The 9895-nt window shown below is 32.9% G+C and overlaps 1 protein-coding gene and 1 long non-coding RNA gene across 11 annotated transcripts; one reads left to right on the top strand and one right to left on the bottom strand.

The window, feature by feature from the left end:
• Positions 1–1350: 1350 nt before the first annotated feature.
• LOC145071783 (uncharacterized) lies at positions 1351–1869 on the bottom strand. The gene is made up of 2 exons (XR_013690790.1): positions 1702–1869; positions 1351–1550 (listed from the first exon to the last, which is right to left on the bottom strand). It is a non-coding gene; the product is annotated as an uncharacterized LOC145071783 (long non-coding RNA).
• Positions 1870–3053: 1184 nt separating this feature from the next.
• Positions 3054–9359, top strand: LOC145100467 (disease resistance protein RPV1-like). Of its 10 annotated transcripts, none has more exons than XR_013705079.1 (9): positions 3054–3194; positions 3727–4476; positions 5221–6349; positions 6442–6765; positions 6844–7758; positions 7846–8476; positions 8605–8670; positions 8821–8930; positions 9096–9359. XR_013705079.1 is itself a non-coding variant. In XM_079037765.1 (8 exons), exons 2-7 carry the CDS (start codon positions 3938–3940, stop codon positions 8634–8636), a joined length of 3570 nt encoding a protein of 1189 aa, XP_078893891.1. In that variant the 5' UTR covers positions 3054–3194; positions 3727–3937; the 3' UTR covers positions 8637–8670; positions 9096–9359. The 10 variants fall into 10 exon arrangements, 7 of the variants coding, with proteins under 7 accessions (XP_078893891.1, XP_078893879.1, XP_078893877.1 ...); XR_013705098.1 differs by having other exon boundaries at positions 8851–8930; XR_013705067.1 differs by having other exon boundaries at positions 8605–8930.
• The last annotated feature ends 536 nt before the right edge of the window (positions 9360–9895 follow it).

Consider the following 9895-nt stretch of genomic DNA (forward strand, 5'->3'; position numbering starts at 1 on the left):
TATATTCCTAGAAGATAGAATAGGAAAGTGAGAGCTCCGTATTTGCACATGCGAGCATTCATTGTCCATAGACCATAGTCGCAAGTTGCGCCTTGCTATCCTCATCAATAAAATTCTATGATCCTTCAAAAAAAAAAAAGTAAATAAATAAATGTCAATAGCCTTGCAAGTTGCAAATAAATACCATAAGTCCATAACCCACAATGATCTTGATTAGATTATGCAACTTTTTTTTTTTTTTTTTCTAACTAGCAAATGAACGACCCAGCAAGATGCTAGTCAGCGAAGGAATACAAGTAGATAATTAGGAAACAATTACAAACTTATAAAAGGACTTATGCTCCAATATGTGCATTTTAAACTTCCATTTCTCTTCCTATGTTTAAACCATAAGAACCTAATTGCTTTTATGATATCTACCACCTTTGTTGTCGGTACTTTGTGTCACCCGCACAACATTTAAACCCACTTTTTTTTTAAAACAAATTAATGAATTTGTGAGTTTCAGATTTCCTTTTATATATATATATATATATATATATATATATATATATATATATATATATATATATATATATATATATATATATATATATATATATATATATATATATAGTAGCCGTCTACCCGCGCAAAGCGGCGGGCGGCGAATAATTTGATCTCTTTAAAGTTAAAACAATTTTGCGTTCACTTCGAGAAATGAATATTAAATGACATCTATTTTTCAAGAGCATTATCATACCATATTAAGGGGGTGTTAGGCTAAGCTTTTTTAAAACAACTTATTAGGTTCCACGTCACTATAAGTTAAAAAAGTGTTTGGATTAAAATTACTTATTCCGGTGGGGAACCTCTAATACGTCATTTTTTCATAAGTTACAATACACTTACTTATTAACTTATAAGCTAATAAACTAATAAACAATAAGCTTTTTTGCCAAACACCCCCCTAAATGGTTATTACTTCCATTTATATATACCCAAACCACTTGTACTGTTTATCATCCTCTTTTTTTTTTCGTTTTCCTTAATTCCTTTATTAATTTAATGTCCTACTAAGTAAAACGCTAAAATATATAAATAATAGTTTATAAAAATAAACCTTTAGAATATCAGGTGTTGTGATTCAAAAGTCGATAAATAGGCCTTTGAGAAGACCAAAATACTTAGGTGTCAACTTGTTCATTGTGATTTTAAACCAAATTTGGTCACAAATTAAAACATTTTCAACGATGGTATGTAATTGAAGGATTCATATTGATTTAGGTTTTCGAAACCTTAAAATATTGAACAAAATCTATATAGAACCTTATAATAAGGACAATAATCACCGTAATCAGGACGTCCATGTGATGAAACTTGATAGTATAAGGACCAATGATGAAAAAGGTTTCATTTTTAGACTAAACAAGATGAAAAATATACAAACTACCTTAATCATGTCAAATCTTGTGTTTAATTGTTCTTTATTGCAAAAGTAAGATGCCAAAATATACAAACTAATGATAATACAATGCTCTAACTGGCCCTCTTGGTTGAGTTCTTTGAACCTGCAAAGCCAACACATTAAAGAAACATAGTAAAAATCTTTTTAGGAACAAACCTGATATAATAAAGCCTTCACCCAATATATTTATAAGATAAAAATACAAAAAGTTAAAAATGATGAAATCAATTACAAGTAAGGATTAAAATAAAAACCTGTTAAGAAAGAGCCATATGCAGGAGGGATATTTGAATCAACATGTATTTTCTGATGGTTTCAAATTTTGAATTATCCGAAATTTAGGAAAGGAGATAAAATTTGTTGAGAAATATAAGGATTCAAAACACAGGTTAAAATTTAATATTATTTTATTGATGACTACTTGTACTTATTGTTATTTTTAGAAAACAAGTTAATAAACTGTATTAAATATTTACAATTATTAATTTAGTACAAATTTTATAAATGATTTATAGATTATATTTAAAAGTATTATACATATATCAGTATTTTAATTAATATGTATTAAATATTTAATGCAATGATGTGTCATACAACCCATTTTGAAATAATGTTAGGCTAAGAGAAGTGGTAACATCTTATTTTTGAACATTTAGTATTTAATCTTAACATTTGATAGAGAGTGGTAATACTCGTATCACTCTATTTTTTTTAATATTTTTTTTTACTAATTTAATTTAATTACTTTATTTTAATATAGAAACATTATTTATACATAAATATTAAACAAATTTTATTTTTTTAAACCACAAGCAATTAATATAATATTTGATAATCAAAGATATATATTTTACCAATGTTAAATAAGTTTGAATGTTTGATAACCAACGGTATACGTTACAAAAGATTGATATATCACTAATTTAATTGTTTTACCAATATAATTTTTAAATTTAATTATTTATTTGTTTTGTAATTACTTATTATTATTATTATTATTATTATTATTATAAATGAATTTGTATCATTGTGATAGCTTCTTTAGAAAGAATCTTAAAACTCAAGAGAGTAAGTCTTAAGGTAAAGTAAAACTACAAGGACCACTCAATAAATATATCATATTTCATCTACTTTATCTTCTCTTTTGAAAAAAATGGATGCTTTATCTTCTTACTTTTGGAACAAAATCACCATTTTTATTGCAGAACAAAGTTTGTGAAATTGAATTCATAAATTGAATTTTGTCAAGCAAATTAGTAATCCGGTTGAACCACACACCGACCAATCCCATTCATTTCTCACATTCTCTCTCTTCTCGCCAACACAGTGACGAGCGCTAGGGAGCGGTGTTCCAAGTTGCTTAACGAGTTTGATGATGGTCATTGGCGGGCCACTCCGCTTAGCCTTATTGTATCCATATGAGATCAATAGTTATAAAAGCCTATAAAGTTAGATTTGAAGATAAAAAAATATATACACAACAAAAATGGAACAATGCATGAGGACTTTTTTTGGACAAAATCAACAGATGGATGAAACCTGTGTTTCTGAGCAAAGCATAGGGATCATATTTGCAATCTACTAAAATATATATCATCACTGGTTTTGAAGAGTAAGGGCATCCACAAACCATGAGGACCTTCCCCTCTCTCGTCGTCTCCCTCCCTCGTTGACTCATTCCCCTGAAAACTTACTGCCGTACCCTCTGTAGGTTCCACTCGTCTTCCTTCATGTCTCGTCTCACTTGGTTCGTCTTCTATCCTCGTTGCTTGTTGGTATGTAGTGAAAACTTGAAATTGCCTATATGTTTTACAATTCGTTTCATATGAGGCACGAGTGGATCTTGTTGTTGTTTCTACAATGGTATTTGGTGTTAGTTTGTTTGAGGATTATTCGGCTGAAATTTAGATGGATGTTGTTTAAACAATAGTAGGGATGTTTATGGTGGGTTGATCGGACCAAAATACAGGTTTCGTCAGTCAACTGAATTTGATGGTTTGATATCTTCTTGCACACAAACTTAGCCAGAAAAACAGATTAACCAATTCAAATAATTAAGTAACCAATTTTTTAAACCAATCTGTACGTAGCTATATGTGTTCTGGTTGTTTCTGAAGCATATTAATTCACACATGGCAAACATCGAGGTGCATGTATTGTTTTTTAAACACTTAAATGTTTTTTAAGGAGTATATATGGTATTATTTTTGAGGTGTAACATGTTTGATGAGACTTAAGTTGCATAATGCATTAATATTTGGATTTTATCTCGTTTGTAGAGAGTAGAGACGTTAATGTGTATGGGATCTTGAGATTGAAGCACAAGTGACGGAAGAGGTAAACCGTAAAACCAACATTATTCATTACCGATGATGTCCGGAGGAAAGTGAGTTACACAGCTTATTGGGATACACCAACATATATCGCGAAAGAAGAGATAAGATAAACAAAATCGTGGGAAGAGTGAAGGGGCATAAGCCATAACTCAGAATGGTTGTTCTCTCAGAACTTTCAGTTTCAGAAGGATCTTCATCCTCTTCATCAACTCAAACTCATAGATATGACATATTTTTAAGCTTTAGAGGTGTTGACACTCGTCATAGTTTCACTAATCACCTTTACAACGCCCTCATGCATGCCAATATCACTACCTTTTTGGACGATGAAGAGATTGAAACCGGGGAAGATCTAAAACCAGAATTGGAGAGTGCCATTAAAGCATCTAGGGCTTCTATTATCGTGTTGTCCAAAAATTATGCTACTTCGACGTGGTGTCTTGATGAACTGGTGTTGATCCTTGAGCAACGTATGACATCCAATCATATTGTCATCCCCATCTTTTATCATGTTGAGCCCACACATGTCAGGAAGCAAGAAGGTAGCTTTGGAGATGCAATGGCTAAGCATAGACAGAAGATGGAGGCAGAGTCAAATTTAAATAAAAGAAGTCAATGGGCTGAAAAGATAGAGCTTTGGAATAAAGCGCTTAGAGAAGTTGCTGATTTAAAAGGGAAGGATGCAAACGGCAGGTAATCACTTTCTTACTCATATTTGCATACTTCCTTTTTTGCACAATAAGACTTTTACTAAAGCTAGCGAGAAGCTAGAAAAAAAAAAAAAAAAAAAAACAGATTACATGATTGGGTTAATTAACAGATCAACAATACCAATTTAACTGCCCAGTCCCTTTTCCGCTACATCTATACTACATAAAAGAAGTAAGCTTTACATCAGACACACGAAGAGCAGAACATTTGATCTTGCACCTAGAAATAACCTCGTAACTATTTTTCCACACTCCTTTAATATTGTTAAACTAGTGCATGAAAATTCAACATTATCTTCTCCTTATGCATTTCAATGTCTCCTCCGTATCTTCTCCTTTAATACCTTTTGGAATGATAGATCTATTAGCCAGCTAGTTTCAAGTTAGCTAGGAGTTTGTTAGCTCTAAGGGCCTTTTAGTAATTTTGTATTGTTACAGTTATTTATCTATTATTGTATAATCTACTACTAAACTATTCCTAAATCCATCTATGTCTCAAACGAGACTTGAAACCTCAACCTTAAAGAGGGAAGACAAATATTGTTGGGCTAGAAGACCTTTGGTTAGCAGTGCAAATATGATATTTGTTATGATATGAAAAACTTAATTACATAATCGCTCAATATGATATAAATTTGATTTGGATCATTGGAAAAATTAAATATCTAGCATCACATGTTAATTGTTTTGATTGTGTTTTGTTGTTCTTACTAAAATCAAATTACAGGCTTGAGGTGGAGTTTATTAATGAAATTGTCAAGGACATCTTCCGTAGATTACACATATCATCAAGGTTTCCATTACCACAACTTATTGGGATGGAAGTTTCCATTTCATTCCTCACTTCATGGTTGAAGGATGCATCGTCGCCTACCACAGATATAGTTACTATTTTAGGTATTGGTGGGATCGGGAAGACGTCTTTAGCCAAATATGTCTACGCACTACATTCTCATGAATTTGACAGAAGCAGCTGCATTATAGACATAAGTAGGCGATGTGATAAAAAGTATAATGGAATGATTGATGTACAAAAACAACTCTATGCTGACATTTCCAAACCAAGTTCGATAGTTCAAGTTCATGATGTTTCTATATACACCTCAATGATAGAGAAAGTACTAGCCAATAAAAAAGTGTTTCTAGTTCTTGATGATATTGGTAGTCTTGACCAGTTGGATGCATTAGTTGGAAGCAAAGGTTTTCGGCCAGGAAGCAAAATTCTAATAACAACAAAGGATGCATGGTTGACACAGAGTTGTTCACTATTCAAAATGAAAATTAAACCCAGATATGCAGAACACAAGCTTGAAGGCTTATCTACTACTGAATCACAAAAACTTTTGTGTTTTCATGCATTCATGTGCAATAATCCCAAGCCAGGTTATGAAGAGGTGTCTGAAAATCTTGTGAACTATTGTGAAGGACATCCAATGGCTCTTGAAATTTTGGGTAGGTCTCTACATAATCGAGAAGTAACTTATTGGGAGGGTTACATAGACAAACTAAAGAAAGAAAATGATTCCCCTATAAATAATGTGTTGAGAATGAGCATTGATTCTTTGGCATCAGAGAGTGATAAGAACTTATTTAAGTATATTGCTTGTATCTTTATTGGAATGGATAGAGATGTTACTAGAACAATATTAGAGGCATGCGATATAGAAACAAAAACTGGGATCACGAATCTCATCGACAAATGCCTTCTTAGTGTTGGAGATACTAATGAATTGATGATGCATCAATTGGTTCAAGAGATGGGAAGATTTTTGGTACGTGAAGAATCACTTTACAAGCCATGGGAACGAAGTCGATTATGGGGTCATGAGTCATTTAGAGTATTGAAACAAGAAAAGGTAAGAGGACATATATACTTGTTTAAAGCAGTTTGTATTTCTATGCACATGCCTAACATTTTAAAATGTTTTTGCATCCCATTTCTTATTAGGGTACGGAAAATGTTCTAGGACTCACTCTTGATATGAGAATGCTTGAGAAAGAGAAGTTACATGGATCACTTGAGTTGAAAACAGATGCATTGAGTAAGATGGATAGGTTAATGTTGCTACAACTCAATTATGTGCAAATCAGCGGCTCTTACAAAAAATTTCCAGAAGAATTAAGATGGTTGTGTATGCATGGATTCCCTTTGAAATATATACCTTCTGACTTATCGATGGAGAATTTGGTTGCTCTTGACATGTCATATAGCAATATTGAATCATTGGAGATTTGCTATAGCTATCCACAACGACTTCATAAGAGGCTAAAGGTAACTTATTTCCATGTATTACTCTTCTAGTTCGTGTTGAAAAAAATTCACTATTATTGTAACCGATCTCTATTTCAGCAAATGATTGGATCGTGCTCAAAAGACAAAAGATTGCTTGGTTCGTTGAAGATTCTTAATTTAAGTTTTTGTGAACAGATTCGTAGTCTTCGTGGCTTTGACCACCTCCCTAAACTTGAGAGGTTAATACTCAAAGGGTGTATTGGTTTGCTGGAGGTTTGTGAATCAATTCAGCAATGCCTTGAACTTGCCCTCATTGATCTAAGCTATTGCAAGAAGCTGAAAAAACTTCCAAAAAGCTTAGGCAAATTAAAGAAAGTTAAAACACTATTGTTAAACGGTTGTCATCTTGGTGAATCTCAAATCAGGATTAGGGATATGGATTCCTCAGAAATGCTCAAGGCAAACAATATTGGCATAAACACTATAACCTCTTCCTCCACTGTTGTGGAGGTTATGCCAAGTTATTCAAAGTTCTCTGTGATTTCTTTACCGAGATCTTTAGTGAGCTTATCACTTGAGAATAATAATTTGTCCTCTGAATCCTTTCCTATGGACTTCAGTTGCTTGCCTATGTTAAAGGAATTAACTCTAGATAAAAATCCTATTGTTTCCCTGCCTAGTTGTGTGAGAACCCTTCCTAGGCTTGAGATACTTAGTATGAGCGATTGTAAAATGCTGACAACATTTGAGCATCCACCACATACACTCACACATTTGAACCTTTATTCTAATAAGTGTTTTTTACGAAAAGTTGTATTTGATCCACAAATGTCCCCACTCAAGTTAGCACTAGGACGGAGGATCTTGGTACATTCATCATCTGAATTTGAAGGCGTGATCAAAATCCAACCAATGGCAGGTGTTGAGGAAAAAGTATTACATCGTCTGGGCTGGACTAAGCTAGATTTCCTGAACGGAAGGCACGTGACAACTTCTTCTACTTATGGGGAACCAGAGGAATCTGAAATCCAGGTTTTCTGTAGTTAATTATGTCTTTGTGTAAATATTAATGTATATACAATTAATGTGGTGATTAATGAAGGTGGTTGTATTTGGCAGATGTATTATGAATTTGGAATATTCAGCACAATTTATGGAGGCGAAGAAATGCCGAATTGGATTATAGATAGAAGCATGGGGCCATCTATATCATTTACCATCTCATCATCTACTAACAAGCTCACTGGATTAAATTTCTGTTGTGTGTTGGCATCTCCATTTCCCGATGAGGGGCTTGGATTAGTAGATGATGTCCTCCTAGATTTGCCGGTGATCAAAATTAATAATATAACAAAGAACCTCACCTGGATATACGACCATTACATTGACAGTGTACTTGATGTCGGTGGAAAGTGCTTGACATTGTTAAGTCATTGGATGTTTGGGATGAATGAGATGGAATGTGGTGACCACGTTACTATTAGGGTGATGTGGGAACCAGATGATATTGGTGATGCAGTTATCAAGGAGTGTGGGGTTGGTTTTGTATATGATGATGGCAACATGGATGAGAAACAAGATGTGTTGGGTTATTACAAGTCATGGAATCACATTATTGGTCGAGATCTCACCGGATTTCAAACAACAACAGGAGAATACATCCTAAACAAAGATCGAATTTTGTGGCCTGGCCTTGATATAGTTCGACTAAACTATTATTATCTATGTGGAGAAGGCGCCCACTTTATAGGTAGATGTCATTCTTATATATCTACTACTTTTTAACTAAAGCTGATAACAGCTAAATGATAGTATTTTAATTCATGTTTTAGTTTTCAGCGATCATTGCCGAATTTCTAATCTATTTCTTTTCATTAGATAATGAATTTTACTTCAAAGCCTTGTCCTAAAGGAAGACTGGCGTACTTGAGGATGGCCGCTGAGGTACTTTTATCCCAAAACCCTTTTCTCATAACATGTATAAACTAGCACACAAATCAACTGGCAGTCCACTCAACAGACTTATATACACTTTGACTTGCCTGACCTTTACTCATCTCTACAGCTCATCGAATCTAAGCAGTCTTCTTTCAGGTTTATTTATTTTTTCTAATGGCAATGAAGGTGCTTTTGGTTTTGGTGTTGTCTTGTCCCAGAGAGTTGGATCTACAAAACATGCATGTTCAAAATTTATACAATGCTAGGTTAGATATATTTTGTGTATACATATTTATCTCGTTTTGCCGAAACACAAGCCTTTTTCACAACAACATTCATCAATGGACACACCTTTTTGTGTTAAACTGTTAATAACTGATATTATGTTCAACATTAACTAATATATACTCACAATATTCTGCCACAAACAGAGGCAGTGGGTGTTGTTGGATTTCAGGTCAACGTTGAATAATAAAGACTTCAAAAGTTAAATGTGGACAATATTTGTTGGATTTAATTTTGGACGGAGGTAGTACAATATTTGTTCATAGGCATATGGATTAAAACCTGCAAACATTGATCGTCTTATTCGTAGCCAAGGCTCTTAACAGCAGTTCACTAAAAGTGTAAAGAAGGAAATATACATGACTGTATTGTAATTTCAAAATTCTCTACAAGACTATATCGTTCACTTTTGAACTGGTTCAACATAAAAACAAAATTATGAAATTACTAAAATGTGGAAGTTAAAATATGGCAAGGCAGAAACTAAACACTTATTGTAATCTAAAATATGAAATACCTAAATATGGAACATATGAAATAAAAATCCAATATAACAAAATTATGATAATCATGAAAAGTTCCCCATTCTGAAATAAATGCTTATAATTATTTATGCAGTGAGGTTTTTCATTTTTTTTCTAATTCTGCTCACATTTTTTTTCCGGAGAAACCATGTTTGAATATAGACAAAATTACATAAATGGTCCTTGTGGTTGACAAAACCAACCAAGTTTAGTCTTAATGAAACTTGCAGACAGTCTTGTTGGTTAACAATGTTAAGTTATTCAGTTAAATCCGACACATTTGCTCTTATGGCCATAAGATCATTAATGTTTTCCTGGGGACCATTTATGTAATTTTGTCTATTATTTATTATTGTCTTTACTTAATTTATTTGTATTTTTTATGATTTGGATTTTTTGACGTTTTGTTCAAATATATTATT

Source organism: Lactuca serriola, chromosome 1 (genome assembly GCF_051521515.1).
Source record: "Lactuca serriola cultivar US96UC23 chromosome 1, Lser_US96UC23_V15, whole genome shotgun sequence".
Lineage (NCBI taxonomy): Eukaryota > Viridiplantae > Streptophyta > Magnoliopsida > Asterales > Asteraceae > Lactuca > Lactuca serriola.